Here is a 22,065-nt window from a genome sequence, read left to right on the forward strand (position 1 = left end):
AAACTAAGTTAGTCTATTCCTAGAAAACATTGAACCGCTGTAGTTTACAACAATTATAGTTTCTGAGGTGGAAGTTGGGAGAGTTATATTTGGGTGTTTCAGTGAAACGTGAGGGAGGCCCCGCTCTCTCGCTTTCCCAGATGTTTAGTTAATTTCATTCCGATCTCCTTTGCATTATTGTAGCCATTTTCTGTAGCCTGTCAACTATGCCTCTGTCTATCCCTGTTCTCTCCTCTCCGCACAGGCTATACAAACGCCTCACACCGCGTGGCTGCTGCCTCTCTAACCTGGTGGTCCCTGCACGCACGACCCACGTGGAGTTCCAGGTCTCCGGCAGCCTCTGGAACTATCGTTCTGCGGCCAACAAGGCAGAGTTCACCCTCCAGTCCCTCGACTTCTTGGCGCTGACGGAAACATGGATTACCACTGAAAACACTGCTACTCCTACTGCTCTCTCCTCGTCTGACCATGTGTTCTCGCATACCCCGAGAGCATCTGGTCAGCGGGGTGGTGGCACAGGAATCCTCATCTCTCCCAAGTGGACATTCTCTCTTTTTCCCCTGACCCATCTGTCTGTCTTCTCAATTGAATTCCATGCTGTCACAGTCACTAGCCCATTCAAGCTTAACATCCTTGTCATTTATCGCCCTCCAGGTTCCCTTGGAGCGTTCATCAATGAGCTTGACGCCTTGATAAGTTCCTTTCCTGAGGATGGCTCACCCCTCACAGTTCTGGGTGACTTCAACCTCCCTACGTCTACCTTTGACTCATTTCTCTCTGCCTCCTTCTTTCCACTCCTCTCCTCTTTTGACCTCACCCTCTCACCGTCCCCCCCTACTCACAAGGCAGGCAATACGCTTGACCTCATCTTTACTAGATGCTGTTCTTCTACTAATCTCACTGCAACTCCCCTCCATGTCTCCGACCACTACTTTGTATCCTTTTCTCTCTTGCTCTCCTCCAACACTACTCACTCTGCCCCTACTCAGATGGTAATGCACCATCGCAACCTTCGCTCTCTCTCTCCCGCTACTCTCTCCTCTTCCATCCTATCATCTCTTCCCTCTGCTCAATCATTCTCCTTCCAATCTCCTGATTCTGCCTCCTCAACCCTCCTCTCCTCCCTTTCTGCATCCTTTGACTCTCTATGTCCCCTATCCTCCCGGCCGGCTCGGTCCTCCCCTCCTGCTCCGTGGCTTGACGACTCATTGCGAGCTCACAGAACAGGGCTCCGGGCAGCCGAGCGGAAATGCAGGAAAACTAGACTCCCTGCGGACCTGGCATCTTTTCACTCCCTCCTCTCTACATTTTCTTCATCTGTTTCTGCTGCTAAAGCCACTTTCTACCACTCTAAATTCCAAGCATCTGCCTCTAACCCTAGGAAGCTCTTTGCCACCTTCTCCTCCCTGCTGAATCCTCCTCCCCCTCCCCCCTCCTCCCTCTCTGTGGATGACTTTGTCAACCATTTTGAAAAGAAGGTTGACGACATCCGATTCTCGTTTGTTAAGTAAAATGACACTGCTGGTCCTGCTCACACTGCCCTACCCTATGCTTTGACTTCTTTCTCCCCTCTCTCTCCAGATGAAATCTTGCGACTTGTGATGGCCGGCCGCCCAACAACCTGCCCGCTTGACCCTATCCCCTCCTCTCTTCTCCAGACCATCTCCGGTGACCTTCTCCCTTACCTCACCTCGCTCATCAACTCATCCTTGACTGCTGGCTATGTCCCTTCCGTCTTCAAGAGAGCGAGAGTTGCACCCCTTCCCAAAAAACCAACACTCGATCCCTCCGATGTCAACAACTACAGACCAGTATCCCTTCTTTCTTTTCTCTCCAAAACTCTTGAGCGTGCCGTCTTTAGCCAACTCTCTTGCTATCTCTCTCAGAATTACCTTCTTGATCCAAACCAGTCAGGTTTCAAGACTGGTCATTCAACTGAGACTGCTCTTCTCCGTGTCACGGAGGCTCTCCGCACTGCTAAAGCTAACTCTCTCTCCTCTGCTCTTGTCCTTCTAGACCTGTCTGCTGCCTTTGATATTGTGAACCATCAGATCCTCCTCTCCACCCTCTCCGAGTTGGGCATCTCCGGCGCGGCTCACTCTTGGATTGCGTCCTACCTGACCGGTCGCTCCTACCAAGTGGCGTGGCGAGAATCTGTCTCCGCACCACGTGCTCTCACCACTGGTGTCCCCCAGGGCTCAGTTCTAGGCCCTCTCCTATTCTCGCTATACACCAAGTCACTTGGCTCTGTCATATCCTCACATGGCCTCTCCTATCATTGCTACGCAGACGACACACAACTAATCTTCTCCTTTCCCCCTTCTGATAACCAGGTGGTGAATCGCATCTCTGCATGTCTGGCAGACATATCAGTGTGGATGACGGATCACCACCTCAAGCTGAACCTTGGCAAGACGGAGCTGCTCTTCCTCCCGGGGAAGGACTGCCCGTTCCATGATCTCGCCATCACGGTTGACAACTCTGTTGTGTCCTCCTCCCAGAGTGCGAAGAGCCTTGGCGTGACCTTGGACAACACCCTGTCGTTCTCCGCTAACATCAAGGCGGTGACCCGATCCTGTAGGTTCATGCTCTACAACATTCGGACAGTACGACCCTACCTTACACAGGAAGCGGCACAGGTCCTAATCCAGGCACTTGTCATCTCCCGTCTGGATTACTGCAACTCGCTGTTGGCTGGGCTCCCTGCCTGTGCCATTAAACCCCTACAACTCATCCAGAATGCCGCAGCCCGTCTGGTGTTCTCTCACGTCACCCCGCTCCTCCGCACACTCCACTGGCTTCCAGTTGAAGCTCGCATCTGCTACAAGACCATGGTGCTTGCCTACGGAGCTGTGAGGGGAACGGCACCTCCGTACCTTCAGGCTCTGATCAGTCCCTACAACCAAACGAGGGCATTGCGTTCATCCACCTCTGGCCTGCTGGCCCCCCTACCTCTGCGGAAGCACAGTTCCCGCTCAGCCCAGTCAAAACTGTTCGCTGCTCTGGCACCCCAATGGTGGAACAAGCTCCCTCACGACGCCAGGACAGCAGAGTCACTCACCACCTTCCGGAGACACTTGAAACCCCACCTCTTTAAGGAATACCTGGGATAGGATAAAGTAATCCTTCTACCCCCCCTTACCCCACCCCAAAGAAAGAAAAAAAAACATATTGTAAAGTGGTTATCCCACTGGCTATAAGGTGAATGCACCAATTTGTAAGTTGCTCTGGATAAGAACGTCTGCTAAATGACGTAAATGTAATGTAAATGTAGCCTACCCGCACTTTATCTGTGAGCTGTTGGCAAGTGTAAAAAATAAAATAAAATAATAATAATGTATACACTCACTAACTGTAAGTCGCTCTGAATAAGAGCGTCTGCTAAATGACTAAAATGTCAAATGTAAAATGCTATATAACGCAACCGTTTTTGTGACAAAACCATCAGTAGAGATGAAAATGCGATGGAAACCAATTGAACTTGTATTTTTAATTCGGTACATGTGAATTTAACGGCAAAAGTTATTTGTATGTGCACTATGTCATCACGCACAGCCTTGTATCCGCAAAAAGTATGTTTGATGGAAACACATCTCTAGTGGGAAAATGCTCATATTGTTTTATGCAGATTATAAAACATTTGCATGAAAATCTGTTTCAAAATTGGATGGAAACCTAGCTACTGATAAAATATTTTTTACAGTGTTAGTTTCATCAGCTGTTGTACAGTATGATACAAAACACAGGAAAAACTGAATTTTGAGTGCACTGGGCCTTTAAAATGTAAGCCTACAAATCCATCTAACACATGCATTGGATTTCAGTTCAGAAATATCGATCCTGGGTAATTGTAATTACATTTGACTCATTTAGCAGACGCTCTTATCCAGAGCGACTTACAGTGCATACAATTTTTTATTTTTTTTCATACCCCCCGTGGGAATCAAACCCACAACCCTGGCGTTGCAAACGCCATGCTCTACCAACTGAGCTACATCCCTGCCGGCCATTCCCTCCCCTACCCTAGACGACGCTAGGCCAATTGTGCGCCGCCCCATGGGCCTCCCGGTCGCTACGACAGAGCCTGGATTCGAACCAGGATCTCTAGTGGCACAGCTAGCACTGTGCCTTAGACCACTGCACCACTCGGGAGGCCCTGAACAGGGCTCCGGGCTGATGCAACACCCAGAAACGGTGTTGCATTTTCTTTGGCATTGTATTCATGTAAGGTATCTGTGGCAAGAAATCAGTGGATTAATAATTGAACATATTTATGAAGATTTTACACTGTTATGGAGAGATGTATTGCTTGGATTCTTTACCTAAAATAGAAATAAGTAGAACATTTTTATGTAATTAATTTCATTATTCTTTTGGCAATATTTCATATTCACAAATGTAAATTTACAAACAAAACACCACATTTTCTTACCTTACAAAAAGAAATTGAACTATATTTTAAGACAATGAAATACTCTACCAACAAAAAAGTTGTTAGAATTATGTGTGTATGCCCCTTAAGGTATTTGTGTAATGTGATATTGTACCTCCTAGCCCAACTGTCCTTTGTATATTATTTATATATACTTGTGTTCCCCCGTGTACCTTTTGTATTGATTTGTTGTTAAAAAAATATATATATAGAAAAATATATGTAATGAACTAATAAAACAATTTAAAAAAAGAAAATAAATTATCATTTCAAAAATAAGAGATAACTAAATTGAGAAAAACAAATATCCGGGGTAATCTCGCTTGTTGCTTATGTAAAATATGCGCCTGCACAAAAGAATCGTCTAGACTAGAGACTTCGCGCGCATGAAAATTTTCTTCCAAATATATTAGCAAATAAAATATTTTTGGACTGTAAATATTACATTATTTGCTAAAACAAATAACCATCGATACATTGTTTTTGTAGGTAGCTTAGTGGTTAAGAGCGTTGTGCCAGTAACCGAAAGGTCGCTGGTTCTAATCCCCGAGCCGACTAGGTGAAAAATCTGTCGATGTGCCCTTGAGCAAGGCACTTAACCCTAATTGCTCTTATCCAGAGCGTCTGCTAAATGACTAAAATTGTAAATGTAAACAAAAATATACAATCAGGCAATATGAAGATAGTCTACATTTGCGTGTCACCTACGCTCGACGTGCGTTTGCATTGAGGGGTCCTACATGTGCATGGTTTGGAAACAGGAGAGAAAAACATTGTGAATAGTTCAAATAACTAGGAAAAATAGCGATACAAATTTGAAACTACCGCTCGTTTTGCACATAAAGGTAAGTGTTTTTGTGCTGACCTACTCTCCAGAACAAGCTAGCTACTTTATTGTAGAAAAGCGAAACATCAACAAAAACGCAGCCTGTTCGTTATTCATTTAGCCGCTAACTAACTAGCTAGCTAAGAGAGTACTATCTGTTTATGAAGTTGCACATTTTCGGCCTTTTCAAAGCGAACCATCGTTTTTGAGGTGTGAGTTTGATGGGTTTATTTTTCTCAATTTACCCGCCAATGCATGCAATATCTAGCTAACATTAACGTGTAGTTCCTGTGTGTGTACCTGAAACGTTATACATTACATTTAAGTCATTTAGCAGACGCTCTTATCCAGAGCGACTTAAAGTTAGTGAGCGCATATATTTCATACTGGCCCCCCGTGGGAATCGAACCCACAACCCTGGCGTTGCAAGCGCCATACTCTACCAACTGAGCTACACAAGACTACTTAAACATCTGAATAAATAACACAGCTAACTAATTGCAGAATTCGAGTAGACAACATTCATTGGTTTGTAGAAGGTACTCTTTGCAGAAAGCAAAATCATGGGTGGGTGGGTGATGCAATTATAATGCTAATCCATTATAGTTTCCCCTTACTCAGTCCCTTTCACAATGGAGACGGATCTGTATGACGAGTTTGGGAACTACATTGGTCCAGAACTAGACTCTGACGAGGATGATGATCTGGAGGCAGACAACAGAGATGTGGATGAGGTTTGTTTACTGAAATCAACAGCCAGCCTAGACATGAATGCACATTACAATGCAGCCTAACCAAAATGAAGTAGGGGTGTTTATAATGTCTGGTCAATTCAAGACATGCTTGTGTCCCTCTCTGCTCTGTGAAGGCTGATGAGGATGATGATGATGAGCCGGCTGATGCTGATGAAGACGTCCCAGGGATGGAGGTAGTTCTGCACGAGGATAAGAAATACTATCCTACAGCAGAGGAAGTGTATGGGCCGGAGGTGGAAACTTTAGTCCAGGAAGAGGACGCACAGCCCCTCACAGGTCAGACACTACACATACACACAGTTTCAATCATACACACTCAAGCACATGGATGCATTCATTCAGAAATGGTAGTATTAAACTAATTCCCATTTTCTCTCCATCCCCATCAGAACCAATCATCAAGCCTGTAAGGAACAAGCAGTTCACTCTGATGGAACAGGAGCTGCCTACCACTGTTTATGACATGGAGTACGTTCACCAGTTTCACTGTTGTAAACTAGACCTGCGTCTGTCTGTCTCTCTGTCTATACTCACAAATGGTTGATGTTTAACCCCACCTTTCCTCCTCTGTGCAGGTTCCTGGCTGACCTAATGGACAGTCCAGAGCTGATCCGTAACGTCACTCTGTGTGGCCACCTGCATCACGGCAAGGTCAAACACTCAGCATTTCACCTGCTTTAGTAACAGACCAGGCTAGATCATAGCTGTTAGTAGCTAGACTATTGGCCTTATTGTGATTTAATGGATTTGCTTCTTGTCTGCAGACATGTTTCGTGGACTGCCTGATTGAACAGACACACCCAGAGATCAGGAAGAGAGATGACATGGATGTGAGTTTACTCTCCAGCTAGACTACACTGCCCCAAACTTGCTGCTCACCTTTCATCCTAATTTGGAGAAATCCTCTAACCAGTTGTAATCTGAAATACTCTGTGTATACTGTAAATGAGCCATTAATTCACTGCGTTTTTCCTTGGTACTTCAGCTCCGTTACACAGATATCCTCTTCACTGAGCAGGAGGTAAGTTGTTGTTATTGTATTCAGAGCTATGACAATTAATGCAGAATTGTGTATCTCCCATATAAGTGCATTGTGTTGACTCCAATGGGGTGCCTCCACAGAGAGGGGTTGGTATCAAGAGCACCCCCGTCACAATGGTACTTCCAGACTCCAGAGGCAAATCCTTCCTCTTCAACATCATGGACACACCAGGTATGCAGGAATTGTAGGGGAAATTAAAAGAGTAATCAAGGGCGGTTGATTGATATAATTTACCGCCTCACTGTGTGTGATGTTAGGTTGGCTGCTTTAGAAAGGCAGAGCGGAACCTCATACCCTTTGTCATCCCTGCAGGCCACGTGAACTTTTCGGATGAAGTGACAGCAGGCATCCGACTCTCCGACGGCATCGTACTTTTCATCGACGCAGCAGAAGGAGTGAGTCCTCTTACTTTTAATACTTTTTATTTTTTAACTCAAATCCCCATTCACCTCTGCATCTCTGTATCTTGTGTCGCACTTCCATTATCATACTTTGCTTCAGTGTTTGGCCTAAAGACTCAGGCTTTTGTGTTTCCACCTCTGAGGCTTGGCCCCAAAAAGTCAAATGTACCATTCCTCCCATAACCCAGGCATCTGCCCCGATGTGTGTCTTTAGGTGATGTTGAACACAGAGCGTCTGATCAAGCACGCAGTCCAGGAGCGTCTGGCCATCACCATCTGCATCAACAAGGTGGACCGCCTCATCGTGGAGCTCAAGCTGCCCCCTACAGACGCCTACTACAAACTACGCCACATAGTGGACGAGGTCAACGCCATGCTCAGGTACTGACGTGGGGAGAGCCTGATAACCATGGCTAGGGGCTAACACTGAGGGGTGTGGAGGAAAGGAAATATCGGAATGATTTCAGATGAGATTACTACCAACTGAGTCCCCTGTAGCTCAGTTGGTAGAGCATGGCGCTTGCAACGCCAGGGTTGTGGGTTCGTTTCCCACGGGGGGCCAGTATGAAAATGTATGCACTCACTAACTGATGCATTTATCCTCAGAGTTCGTACTGCTTGGTGACCTAAATTGGGATATGCTTAATACCCCGGCCATCCTACAATCCAAACTAGATGCCCTCAATCTCACGCAAATTATCAACGAACCTACCAGGTACAACCCTAAATCCGTAAACATGGGTACCCTCATAGATATCATCCTGACTAACATACCCTCTAAATACACCTCAGCTGTCTTCAACCAGGATCTCAGCGATCACTGCCTTATTGCCTGCGTCCGTAACGGGTCCGCGGTCAAACGACCACCCCTCATCACTGTCAAACGCTCCCTAAAACACTTTAGCGAGCAGGCCTTCCTAATTGACCTGGCCCAGGTATCCTGGATGGATATAGATCTCATTCCGTCAGTAGAGGATGCCTGGTTGTTCCTTAAAAGTAATTTCCTCTCAATCTTAAATAAACATGCCCCATTCAAAAAATACAGAACTAAGAACCAATATAGCCCCTGGTTCTCCTCAGACTTGACTGCCCTTGACCAGCACAGAAACATCCTGTGGCGTACTGCATTAGCATCAAATAGCCCCCACGATATGCAACTTTTCAGGGAAGTTAGGAACCAATATACACAAGCAGTCAGGAAAGCAAAGGCTAACTTTTTCAAACAGAAATTTGCATCCTGTAGCACTAACTCCAAAAAGTTTTGGGACACTGTAAAGTCCATGGAGAATAAGAGCACTTCCTCCCAGTTGCCCACTGCACTGAGGCTAGGAAACACTATCACCACCGATAAATCTACAATAATCGAGAATTTCAACAAGCATTTTGCTACGGCTGGCCATGCTTTCCATCTGGCTACCACTACCCCGGCCACCAACTCTGCACCCTCCGCTGCAACTTGCCCATGCCCCCCGCTTCTCCTTCACACAAATTCAGACAGCTGATGTTCTGAAAGCGCTGCAAAATCTGGACCCCTACAAATCAGCTGGGCTAGACAATCTGGACCCTTTCTTTCTAAAACTAGCCGCGAAATTGTCGCAACCCCTATTACTAGTCTGTTCAACCTCTCTTTCATAACGTCTGAGATCCCCAGAGATTGGAAAGCTGCCGCGGTCATCCCCCTCTTCAAAGGGGGTGACACTCTAGATCCAAACTGCTACAGACCTATATCCATCCTGCCCTGCCTTTCGAAAGTATTTGAAAGCCAAGTTAACAAACAGATCACCGACCATTTCGAATACCACCGTACCTTCTCCGCTATGCAATCCGGTTTCCGAGCTGGTCATGGGTGCACTTCAGCCACGCTCAAGGTCCTAAACGATATTATAACCGCGATTGATAATAGACAGTACTGTGCAGCCGTCTTCATCGACCTGGCCAAGGCTTTCGACTCTGTCAACCACCGCATTCTTATTGGCAGACTAAATAGCCTTGGTTTCTCAAATGACTGCCTCGCCTGGTTCACCAACTACTTCTCAGATAGAGTTCAGTGTGTCAAATCGGAGGGCCTGTTGTCTGGACCTATGGCAGACTCTATGGGGGTGCCACAGGGTTCAATTCTTGGGCCGACACTTTTCTCCGTGTATATCAATGATGTCGCTCTTGCTGCTGGTGACTCTCAGATCCACCTCTACGCAGACAACACCATTTTGTATACATCTAGCCCTTCATTGGAAACTGTGTTAACAAACCTCCAAACGAGCTTCAATGCCATACAACACTCCTTCAGTAGCCTCCAACTGCTCTTAAACACTAGTAAAACTAAATGCATGCTTTTCAATCGAACGCTGCTGGCACCCGCCCACCCGACTAGAATCACCACTCTCGACGGGTCTGACCTAGAGTATGTGGACAACTACAAATACCTAGGTGTCTGGTTAGACTGTAAACTCTCCTTCCAGACTCACATAAAGAATCTCCAATCCAAAGTTAAATCTAGAATCGGCTTCCTATTTCGCAACAAAGCCTCCTTCACTCATGCTGCCAAACATGCCCTCGTAAAACTGACTATCCTACCGATCCTTGACTTCGGCGATGTCATTTACAAAATAGCCTCCAACACTCTACTCAGCAAATTGGATGTAGTCTATCACAGTGCCATCCGTTTTGTCTCCAAAGCCCCATACACTACCCACCACTGTGACCTGTACGCTCTTGTTGGCTGGTCCTCACTACATGTTCGTCCGTCAAACCCACTGGCTCCAGGCCATCTATAAATCACTGCTAGGCAAATCCCCGCCTTATCTTAGCTCATTGGTCACCATAGCAGCACCCACCCGTAGTCTGCGCTCCAGCAGGTATATCTCACTGGTCATTCCCAAAGCCAACACCTCCTTTGGCCGCCATTCCTTCCAGTTCTCTGCTGCCAATGACTGGAACGAATTGCAAAAATCTCTGAAGCTGGAGACTCTTATCTCCCTCACTAACTTTAAGCATCAGTTGTCAGAGCACCTTACCGATCACTGCACCTGTACACAGCCCATCTGAAATTAGCCCACCCAACTACCTCATCCCTATATTGTTATTTATTTTGCTCTTTTGCACCCCAGTATCTCTATTTGCACATAATCTCTTGCACATCTAGCATTCCAGTGTTAATACTATTGTAATTATTTTGCACTATAGCCTATTTATTGCCTTACCTCCATAACTTGCTACATTTGCACACACTGTATATATATTTTCTGTTGTATTTTTGACTTTATGTTTTTTACCCCATATGTAACTCTGTGTTGTTTTTATCGCACTGCTTTGCTTTATCTTGGCCAGGTCGCAGTTGTAAATGAGAACTTGTTCTCAACTGGCTTACCTGGTTAAATAAAGGTGAAATAAAATAAATAAAATAAAAAAAGTCGCTCTGGATAAGAGCGTCTGCTAAATGACTCAAATGTAAATGTAGCAAGCAGAGCACAGAGCATTTGTAAAGAAGATTCCATTGCAGAGTGAAAACAAAAGTACTAGCATTGAGCGTAGCCTGTTGTAGTGTAGTATCCAGTGTGTGTCATTGACCGTGGCTCCTCTCTCCCCTTTCCCTCAGCACCTACTCTACAGATGAGAACCTGGTGGTGTCTCCTCTCCTGGGGAACGTGTGTTTTGCCAGCTCTCAGTACTGTGTCTGCTTCACCCTGGGCTCCTTCGCCAAGATCTACTCCGACACCTACGGTGAGACGACCTTCCCCCCAGAAAACAAGCACAGTTCCACACACTGGTCACTGTCTCCCACACCTCTTGATATGTCTAACTGTAAACACATTTCTGACTTGACTAGACCTGGTAGGTTCTCGTTTGAACCCTGCGAATAACTGTTAAAAAATACACTGTTGTTAACCCTTCTCTCTGGTGTTGCAGGTGACATCAGCTACACAGAGTTTGCCAAGAGGCTGTGGGGAGACATTTACTTCAATCCCAAAACGTAAGTGGCTTTCATTTAGGAACATTTAGACTTTTCATTTAGGGTCATTTAGACTTTTTGTCTGTAATGCAGAAAGATAACCCTGTTTTGCCTTCTCTCCTCAGGCGCAAATTCACTAAGAAAGCCCCCACTAGTAACTCCCAGCGTAGCTTTGTGGAGTTTGTGCTGGAGCCTCTGTACAAGATCCTATCCCAGGTAAGACCCCTTTAACCAATCATCTCCTAGAAAACAAGTCTTATACGCTACATGCACAGATTAGCACTTTTGTGTGGACATGTCTGTTCCCTCAAACACAGTATCCCCATGAGTCCAAAAAAGGAAAAGGTGATTGCATCTCCCATAAAAGACCGCAACAGTTTTTTTTTCAGTTCACGGTGCTCTGATTTAAAAGCTGACGCATTGCGACCTCGATCGGTCTTTGTCAGAAAAAGGAAGCTTTGAGAAAGACATATCGAGATCGAAACACGTCAGCTTTTGAAATAAATAGGCGCACCATGAATTGAAAAGTGTTGTTGCGGCCTTTTATGGGAGATGCCATCACATTTTCTTGTTTGGACTACATGACTTTACCCAGAAGACCACCCTATTCCATAAGTAGCGCTAGCACATCTCAACATTACACTACACCAATGACTTATGGACTGCCCTCTCTCTCTCTCCCTTCTCTCTCTCTCCCAGGTGGTGGGTGATTGTGACACGTCTCTGCCTCGGGTGCTGGATGAGCTGGGGATCCACCTGGTCAAAGAGGAGCTGAAGCTCAACATCAGACCTCTACTCAGGCTGGTCTGTAAACGCTTCTTTGGCGAGTTCACCGGTACGTACGCCTCCCGCCACCCCCGTTTCCTCTCTAACCTCTACTGCCTCCTCATATACCGCTCAATAACTATATCTCATGTTTAATCTTATTCACAGAGGTCATTTACAGTTGAGACATGTTTATCTTCTGCCTAATTCTATTGTATGCGTTCTCATTATAGGCTCTTACTGTACGTTTGCGTACACGATGACTCACTGTATGTGGTTAAGCTATTACCTCTCTGCCCAGTGTATCTGCATACAGCCTTGGATAATCAGTGGTGTAATTGCACACAATCTTATGTTTCTGGTGAATGTGACAAACATACAGGGAGGGAAAAAAGTATTTGATCCCCTGCTGATGTTGTACGTTTGCCCACTGACAAAGACATGATCAGTCTATAATTTTAATGGTAGGTTTATTTGAACAGTGAGAGACAGAATAACAACAAAAAAATCCAGAAAAACGCATGTCAAAAATGTTATGAATTGATTTGCATATTAATGAGGGAAATAAGTATTTGACCCCTCTGCAAAACATGACTTAGTACTTGGTGGCAAAACCCTTGTTGGCAATCACAGAGGTCAGACGTTTCTTGTAGTTGGCCACCAGGTTTGCACACATCTCAGGAGGGATTTTTGTCCCACTCCTCTTTGCAGATCTTCTCCAAGTCATTAAGGTTTCGAGCCTGACGTTTGGCAACTCGAACCTTCAGCTCCCTCCACAGATTTTCTATGGGTTTAAGGTCTGGAGACTGGCTAGGCCACTCCAGGACCTTAATGTGCTTCTTCTTGAGCCACTCCTTTGTTGCCTTGGCCGTGTGTTTTGGGTCATTGTCATGCTGGAATACCCATCCATGACCCATTTTCAAAGCCCTGGCTGAGGGAAGGAGGTTCTCACCCAAGATTTGACAGTACATGGCCCCGTCCATCGTCCCTTTGATGCGGTGAAGTTGTCCTGTCCCCTTAGCAGAAAAACACCCCCAAAGCATAATGTTTCCACCTCCATGTTTGACGGTGGGGATGGAGGAGAACAGGGTGAAAGTGTTGTGGTCAGATGAGACCAAAATCAAGCTCTTTGGCATCAACTCAACTCGCCGTGTTTGGAGGAGGAGAAATGCTGCATCAGACGGGCCTGTATATGTGCTTTCTTGAGCAGGGGGACCTTGCGGGTGCTGCAGGATTTCAGTCCTTCACGGCGTGGTGTGTTACCAATTGTTTTCTTGGTGACTTTGGTCCCAGCTGCCTTGAGATCATTGACAAGATCCTCCTGTGTAGTTCTGGGCTGATTCCTCACCATTCTCATGATCATTGCAACTCCACGAGGTGAGATCTTGCATGGAGCCCCAGGCCAAGGGAGATTGACAGTTATTTTGTGTTTCTTCCATTTGCGAATAATCGCACCAACTGTTGTCACCTTCTCACCAAGCTGCTTGGCGATGGTCTTGTAGCCCATTCCAGCCTTGTGTAGGTCTACAATCTTGTCCCTGACATCCTTAGAGAGCTCTTTGGTCTTGGCCATGGTGGAGAGTTTGTAATCTGATTGATTGATTGCTTCTGTGGACAGGTGTCTTTTATACAGGTCAAGAGTGTGCTCCTAATCTCAGCTCGTTACCTGTATAAAAGACACCTGGGAGCCAGAAATCTTTCTGATTGAGAGGGGGTCAAATACTTATGTCCCTCATTAAAATGCAAATCAATTTATAACATTTTTGACATGTGTTTTTCTGTATTTTTTTGTTGTTATTCTGTCTCTCACTGTTCAAATAAACCTACCATTAAAATTATAGACTGATAATTTCTTTGTCAGTGGGCAAACGTACAAAATCAGCAGGGGATCAAATACTTTTTTCCCTCACTGTACTAATGTGAAGCCAAGCATGACCTCCCTCCCTCCCCCTGCAGGCTTTGTGGACATGTGCGTGCAGCACATCCCCTCACCACAGGGGGGCGCCAAGAACAAGATAGAGCACAGCTACACTGGAGGACTGGACTCAGACCTGGGGGAGGCCATGGCAGAATGTGACCCTGATGTGAGTGTGACGGAGTGGGAAACACAGGCCCTGGGGATGTGGGCTGGGGGTGAGAAGAGGCTAGAAGAAGACAGATGGTAGTTGGTTTCTAATAGGTGGAATCTGTTTCCAGTGTTAATCAATAGCCTCATTGCAACTGGAACCGCAATTAAGCAAGCGGGCGATCGGAATTGACTGGGAGTGAAGTGAGTTATAAAAAATATAAAAAATAGATGGAAGAAGCCAGGACAATGGAGGCCATTGACCACAAACATTCCAAATGCCCTTTAGAGATCCTCTAGCCAATAATGAAGTGAGGCTTGAGATGTAACAAATAGTTGCTTTTGAATTGTCACACTGCTCTGTTAGAAAAGGTTAATAACTAAGTTTATCTATTTCCTTTTAACCTCTTTCCTCTCTCCCTATATCCTTCCTTTATTGCTCGTTCTCTTTCCCCTCTTCTCTCCTCCTCCCATCAGGGTCCTCTGATGTGCCACACCACTAAGATGTACAGTACGGAGGACGGGGTGCAGTTCCATGCGTTTGGCCGAGTGCTGAGCGGTACCATCCAGGCGGGCCAGCCAGTCAAGGTGCTGGGAGAGAACTACACTCTGGAGGACGAGGAGGACTCACAGGTCTGCACGGTGGGACGCCTCTGGATCAACGTCGCCAGGTAATGGGAATCACTGTTAATATGCCACCTCGTGGACACATCATTTGGCCTGCGTCCCAAATGCCACTCTATTCCGTACATGGTGCACTAATTTGGACCAGAGCTTTATGGGCCCTGGTCAAAAGTAACGCACTATATAGGGAATAGGGTGCCATTTGGGACGAAGCCTGAGTGTTCATTATAACAAGTTGTCGGTTATGTATTCATTAGTCAAACACCCCTTTGTGTTTCTTCCCTAGTCTCTGGTCCTCAATATTATAATAATTTGGTGGGTGCTTATATTTGTCCTATTTCACACATGTTCAAGTGTGTATTATACACGTGTGAATTGGAAATGTGTTTTTTGCGTATCTCAACTCCCCCTGAGACGTCAATATATGACATCTCTAAGTGTTCAGTATGAGAAGTTGTCGGTCCTTTACACCAACAGTTCTAGCTCAAACCCCTTCATGTTCTAAACCACAGGTACCAGATAGAGGTGAACCGTGTGCCTGCTGGAAACTGGGTTCTCATTGAGGGCTGTGACCAGCCCATCGTCAAGACAGCCACCATCACCGAGCCCAGAGGGAACGAGGAAGCCCAGATCTTCCGGCCGCTCAAGTTCAACACGGCGTCTGTCATCAAGATCGCTGTGGAGCCAGTCAACCCGTCAGAGCTGCCCAAGATGTTGGACGGACTGAGGAAGGTCAACAAGAGCTACCCCTCCCTCACCACCAAGGTGGAGGAGTCAGGGGAACATGTTATCTTGGGTACTGGGGAACTCTACCTGGACTGTGTCATGCACGACCTGCGGAAGATGTACTCTGAGATCGACATCAAGGTCAGTTCTCGTTCTCTCACATGTCCTTTCACCCAATTGGAACAACATTCTCATCTTCCTGTATCGTAATTGTAACATCTTGAACAAAATACCCTTTGTCTGGTGTTATTCCTTGATTAGTTTTCCAGTACTGAATATCTCACTCTCCTCTTTCTCCCAGGTGGCTGACCCCGTGGTGACTTTCTGTGAGACAGTAGTGGAGACATCGTCTCTCAAGTGCTTTGCCGAGACGCCGAACAAGAAGTAGGCATCCACCATTATCTCCCATGGGTCCCCATTGAACATTGAACTAGCCTACAGTACACTAAACAACCAGTGTGGACTGTGTGTGAATACCCAAATAGCACCCTATTTCCTTTTATAATGCACTACTTTTGACCAGTGGCCAGAGGGTTTTGACCAGACCTCATAGGGCTCTGGCCAGAAGTAGTGCACTATATAGGGAATAGGGTACCATATGGGATGCATTCTGTTTCATGTTGAGGTGTGATGTTAGTGTGCTGTGTCTAGACCAGCTGGATGGGAGACTGAGTGCTGTGTCTGTTTGACTGGCGGTTGTGTGTTTTGATTGACAGGAATAAGATCACCATGATTGCCGAGCCTCTGGAGAAGGGCCTGGCTGAGGACATAGAGAACGAGGTGGTGCAGATCACATGGAACAGGTACGGGACACACACACCTGCACACCACCTATTCATACAAAGAGTTCACCTGCTGTATCCTTCTAGCTGTCCACATATCAGTGTCTCAACCCAAACAGACACCTGCCATCACAGAACACCTGTCTTGACCATACCTTGAGGCCTATCCTCCTATCCACAGCTGTAGCCCTGTGTGTGTGTGTGTGTGTGTGTGTGTGTGTGTGTGTGTGTGTGTGTGTGTGTGTGTTTTTTGGAAGTGGACAGTGTCTGGCCCGCTGCACGCTGCTCATCTGTGAACCCATCTGGGCCTGGCATTGCCAACGTGAGCCACAGTGCCAAGGCAGTGACACATTTTAACTTGACATCCCATTAAACAAACTCTGTCCCCTCTGTTCCTCTTCCTGTCACCCCCCCACCCACATCCCCACGGACACCACTCACTAATCCTTGCTGTTGTTTAATCTCTGGTTCCAGGAAGAAGCTAGGAGAGTTTTTCCAGACCAAGTATGATTGGGATCTGCTTGCTGCCAGGTCTATCTGGGCTTTTGGGCCCGACACCACCGGGCCTAACATCCTGGTAGATGACACTCTGCCTTCTGAGGTGAGACCAGGGCTCTGGGGTCAGGCTGGGTAGGGATGGGCTAGGGGGGATGGGGTGTGGAGGGCTGGTGGTCTTGGGGTCAGGCTGGGTTGGGATGGGGAGAGTTGGGTAGAGATGGGCTAGGGGGGATGGGGTGTGGAGGGCTGGTGGTCTTGGGGTCAGGCTGGGTTGGGATGGGGAGAGTTGGGTAGAGATGGGCTAGGGGGGATGGGGTGTGGAGGGCTGGTGGTCTTGGGGTCAGGCTGGGGTGGGTTGGCCAGGCTTGGCTCTGAGGTGAGGCTCTGGGGTCAGGCTGGGGTGGGTTGGCCAGGCCAGGCTCTGAGGTGAGGCTCTGGGGTCAGGCTGGGGTGGGTTGGCCAGGCCAGGCTCTGAGGTGAGGCTCTGGGGTCAGGCTGGGGTGCTTTGTGGGTCAGCCTGCCTGTCTCTAGGCCTAACTGTAAACAGACTGTCAGTGCGTGTTGGAGTGATTTTTGGACGAGTGCTCTCTAGCAGATGTGTGAAAATGCATCGATGGATGTGTCACTGTGTTGACCCTCTGTTGACACCGGCGTGATCATGGTGACATTGACCCATTGAATGGCACGGACAGCAGTGCCCGGTCATTGGGCGCAACAACCTCTGTCTTGTGTTAGTGTAATGCCTGGAAGTCAAGAAAATGTATGCTCAATGAGAACAATCAATCTCTCCATATTGATCTTTGATTGTTATGACACTGAATCACACTGTAGGGTGTAATGAAGGCATTTTTGTGTCCATTTGTATACAGACGTGTGTAGCTTTGCATGGGTGATATGTCTCCAGTATGTTGACGGTGTGTTGTTGTGTGCAGGTGGACAAGGCTCTGCTGGGCTCAGTTAAGGACAGCATCGTCCAGGGCTTCCAGTGGGGCACCAGGGAGGGGCCTCTGTGTGACGAACGTAAGTGTCTTACCACTCTTTATCTCTCTCACACACACACACACACACACACACACACAATCACCTAACAGCTATACATCCCCTCCCTAGCTATCAGAAACGTGAAGTTTAAGATTCTGGATGCGGTCATAGCACAGGAGCCTCTACACAGAGGAGGAGGACAGGTCATCCCCACAGCCAGGAGAGTGGTGTACTCTGCCTTCCTCATGGTGAGATCATCCCTCTTCTCTCTTCCTCCCTCCCCCCTTATCTCTCTCCTTTCTTCCATCTCTTTCATTAACTCTAGCTCCATCTCTTGTTTCCTATCCTTTTCCTCCTGAGTTTTTCTCCTGAGTTCCATTACCTTGATTAAAGTGCTGGTTTCTTCTGATTTGTTCTTTTTTTTGTATTGGCGTGTCCTTCTTTTTCAAGTGTATCTCTCCTTTTTTGGTTCATTGCATCCCTCCATCATTGCCCGCCTCTCAGCTTCTCTTCTCTCTGACTTTCTCCACTGTTCTTTCCTCCCCTGACCTCTATCTTCTCTGCCACTGGCTCTCCCTCCTGCCCCCCTCTCCTCTGGTTCTCCTGATGGCTGTCCCAATTATTGTCCCTCTCCTGTCCCTCCCAGGCCACCCCCAGGTTGATGGAGCCCTATTACTTCGTAGAGGTCCAGGCCCCAGCTGACTGTGTGTCTGCTGTGTACACCGTACTGGCCAGACGGAGGTGAGCCCACAAACCACTAAATAACTATCAATCTACTCTGTACCATCCCAATTACCCCATCCATAACTTCTTGACTGACATTTTTAAACCTTTATTGTGCTGATTGCTCCGATGTGGTGGTTTTAGTTATTTTATTTGTTACAATTCTATCTGCTGTGTTTTGTATTGCGCTACAGAGGTCATGTGACCCAGGACGCCCCCATCCCCGGGTCTCCCCTCTACACCATCAAGGCCTTCATCCCAGCCATCGACTCGTTTGGCTTCGAGACTGACCTGAGAACACACACACAGGGACAGGCTTTCTCCCTGTCCGTCTTCCACCACTGGCAGGTAGGATCACACGGACGGACACACGTGCACCCACTCACACTCATAGAAATGTGTGCCCTCTTTCTTTATGACCACCAGCTGTGTTAACATACACATGCACACACACTCGGACACAATGAGATGCCAGAGTCACGAACCTCGTGCTCATGCCTGCCACTCTGTGTAAATTGGTTTGGATGCTGACTAGGAGGGTGTTGAGTCAGCAGCTATTGTGGACACTACAGTTGTCTCTGTCTTTCCCGCTGTGTCGTGTGTCTCGCTCCTTCTCTTTGGCTGTGTCAGGCAAAATTAATTTGCTCCCCTTGCCCTCATTTGCCCCAGCCTGCTTCCAGTCTCTCCTCTTCTGTAAACTGAAAGCAGGCTATTCCTCTCCCTCTCAGTAGCGTGATCATCACTTCCTCCCAGTGTGGTGTGGAGAAACACCATGTGGTGTGACGCTGTTTAGCGGTCCTGCTCCATCTGTTGATTGGGCTGCAGACGCTCCATTGATTTTCCTCCCATTCAATCTTTTCCCCCGCAGGCCTGGGGTTTTGTTATGGCACAGTCCTAGGATGTGGCCCAAATGGCATCTTATTCCCTATATAGGCTAGTGCACTAATATTGACCAGGGCTAAATAGGGAATAGGGTGCCATTTGGGACTGGAGCGCAGCGGAGGAGGGAGTGTGAGATTGCAGAGTTGGCCTTTAGAAAAGGTCACGAAACAGCCCCTCGCCTGATTTGGGGCCAGGAGATTCAGCCCCCCCTCCCTCCTTGCTCTCCCTCCAACGGGCATGTAACATTTACCCATGAAAAACGGGATTGAGGTGCCGGTGAAGATGATAGGTTTAAGTAATCATTTTAAAACGCCATTCTACTCAGAACTAGATGTGCTAACGTTGTAGTGATGAAGATTGCGACAGAGACTGGGTGAGAAGGCGCTGCCGTGTTCGTTTTGGCTGGCTGTAGGGGACAGACATCCCCCTGACTCAGTAACATGGAGAACGCCGGCTGACTAGTAGAGAATAAATCATGCATTTGAGTGGTGAAAGGTTTAAGGACAGTGGTGGTGACTTTATTATTAGAAGTCTCTGCTCAGGTTTCAGCTTCTGTATGTCTATTTGTCAGTGTGTGTATGATAATGTGAAGCTGTAGACTAGATGTGGAATTGACTAACTAACTGACCGTAGTCTTTTTATTTTCAACCCTCTCATGACCCCTGTTTCTACTCTCCTCTCCCCCCAGATTGTGCCTGGCGACCCCCTGGACAAAAGCATCGTTATCAGGCCGCTGGAGCCCCAGCCTGCCCCTCACCTGGCCAGAGAGTTCATGATCAAGACCCGCCGGCGCAAGGTACGTATACTGCCCCACCCCCCCTCACCATGTCTGTGAGGGAAGGTGTGCTTTATTAAGTATGTACTGTTGCGCAAGGTCAGGCCAATAAGCATCACGACAATGTGACTGACTGTCCCTGGTTTCCATGCAGGGTCTGAGTGAGGATGTGAGCATCAGCAAGTTCTTTGACGACCCTATGTTGTTGGAGCTGGCCAAGCAGGACGTGGTGCTCAACTACCCCATGTGAGGTGTCAGAAGACAGGGAGACAACGAGCCAAGTAGTACCCTCCTCCACCAGCACCACACCACACTGTATGGGACTCAAAACCCCACTGAGGTGGGTGAACGTTGTCGCAGAGGGAAGCAGAGTCTGCCAGTTTTGTTTCCTGCCTTCATGTTGGCGAGTTATGTAGACTTTGTTAACCAGGTGAGGTCACTTACCATCATCAATAACTTAAGTTCATCAACGAAGCATTGATATGGAACCAACAGACCCTGCGATCTCCTGTTAAGACTTTGCCCACCCGTGCTCTCCTAGGGAGGGACTTTTATTATGATATAACTGCATCTACAGTTGTAGGGGTTGGCGTGATGTGGGATAGCAACATCTGACACCTCTCGTCATCAGCACAATGAATAATACTGCTGAGGTGTTTCCCGTCTCATCAATGTCTTGTGTTCATTTTTTTTTTACATGTATAAATTCCCAAATGTTTTGTAGATGTAAGATGACTTGAAAGCAGGCTTGATTGTTTGATGTTTTTTTTATTATGAAATTGGATGTCTTGCGTCTGCGTAAGCCTGTTTTGAATAAAAACGAATCTACCTGTGAAATCTGTTTAACCAACCGAGGTCACTTTCTATTCGTCACTTCCTTCCAGGCATTTAGTTTGGTTCACATGAAAGGTCCTTTTCTGAAGTTACTGTATATACAGTGAGGGAAAAAAGTATTAGATCCCCTGCTGATTTTGTACGCTTGCCCACTGACAAAGATATGACCAGTCTATAATTTTAATGGTAGGTTTATTTGAACAGTGAGAGACAGAATAACAACAACAACAACAATAAAACGCATGTCTAAAATGTTATAAATTGATTTGCATTTTAATGAGGGAAGTAAGTATTTGACCCCTCTGCAAAACATGACTTAGTACTTGGTGGCAAAACCCTTGTTGGCAATCAGAGGTCAGACGTTTCTTGTAGTTGGCCACCAAGTTTGCACACATCTCAGGAGGGATTTTGATTCACTCCTCTTTGCAGAGCTTCTCCAAGTCATTAAGGTTTCGAGGCTGACGTTTGGCAACTCGAAACCTTCAGCTTCCGCCACAGATTTTCTATGGGTTTAAGGTCTGGAGACTGGCTAGGTCACTCCAGGACCTTAATGTGCTTCTTCTTGAGCCACTCCTTTGTTGCCTTGGCCGTGTGTTTTGGGACATTGTCATGCTGGAATACCTGTCCACGACCCATTTTCAATGCCCTGGCTGAGGGAAGGAGGTTCTCACCCAAGATTTGACGGTACATGGCCCCGTCCATCGTCCCTTTGATGCGGTGAAGTTGTCCTGTCCCCTTAGCAGAAAAATACCCCCAAAGCATAATGTTTCCACCTCCATGTTTGATGGTGTGGATGGTGTTCTTGGGGTCATAGGCAGCATTCCTCCTCCTCCAAACACGGCGAGTTGAGTTGATGCCAAAGAGCTCGATTTTGGTCTCATCTGACCACAACACTTTCACCCAGTTCTCCTCTGAATCATTCAGATGTTCATTGGCAAACTTCAGATGGCCCTGTATATGTGCTTTCTTGAGCAGGGGAACTTGCAGGCGCTGCAGGATTTCAGT

General features: G+C 47.0%; 1 protein-coding gene across 2 annotated transcripts; it reads left to right on the forward strand.

Moving 5' to 3' along the window:
* Positions 1 to 5,129: 5,129 nt before the first annotated feature.
* LOC121569614 (116 kDa U5 small nuclear ribonucleoprotein component-like) lies at positions 5,130 to 21,072 on the forward strand. 2 transcript variants are annotated; one of them, XM_045210891.1, is made up of 26 exons: positions 5,130 to 5,277; positions 5,865 to 5,992; positions 6,127 to 6,289; positions 6,403 to 6,481; positions 6,589 to 6,664; positions 6,778 to 6,843; positions 6,999 to 7,034; positions 7,136 to 7,226; positions 7,368 to 7,450; positions 7,671 to 7,837; positions 11,052 to 11,176; positions 11,363 to 11,426; positions 11,531 to 11,621; positions 12,105 to 12,240; positions 14,127 to 14,254; positions 14,713 to 14,906; positions 15,372 to 15,726; positions 15,887 to 15,969; positions 16,302 to 16,388; positions 16,842 to 16,968; positions 17,798 to 17,885; positions 17,976 to 18,094; positions 18,493 to 18,587; positions 18,764 to 18,917; positions 20,140 to 20,247; positions 20,381 to 21,072. In XM_045210891.1, the coding sequence occupies exons 2-26, from the start codon at positions 5,891 to 5,893 to the stop codon at positions 20,474 to 20,476; spliced, it is 2,913 nt and encodes a 970-aa protein (XP_045066826.1). In that variant the 5' UTR covers positions 5,130 to 5,277; positions 5,865 to 5,890; the 3' UTR covers positions 20,477 to 21,072. The 2 variants fall into 2 exon arrangements, with proteins under 2 accessions (XP_045066826.1, XP_045066827.1); XM_045210892.1 differs by having other exon boundaries at positions 5,880 to 5,992.
* Positions 21,073 to 22,065: the final 993 nt, after the last annotated feature.

The sequence above is a fragment of the Coregonus clupeaformis genome, chromosome 35, assembly GCF_020615455.1.
Source record: "Coregonus clupeaformis isolate EN_2021a chromosome 35, ASM2061545v1, whole genome shotgun sequence".
NCBI lineage: Eukaryota > Metazoa > Chordata > Actinopteri > Salmoniformes > Salmonidae > Coregonus > Coregonus clupeaformis.

Excerpts from the sequence above, each read along its gene's own strand:
- LOC121569614 (XM_045210891.1), top strand. The coding sequence starts at position 5,891 with ATGGAGACGGATCTGTATGACGAGTTTGGGAACTACATTGGTCCAGAA. Across the intron at positions 11,177-11,362 it reads GATCTACTCCGACACCTACG|GTGACATCAGCTACACAGAG; the intron begins GTGAGACGACCT and ends CTGGTGTTGCAG. Across the intron at positions 20,248-20,380 it reads TCAAGACCCGCCGGCGCAAG|GGTCTGAGTGAGGATGTGAG; the intron begins GTACGTATACTG and ends GTTTCCATGCAG.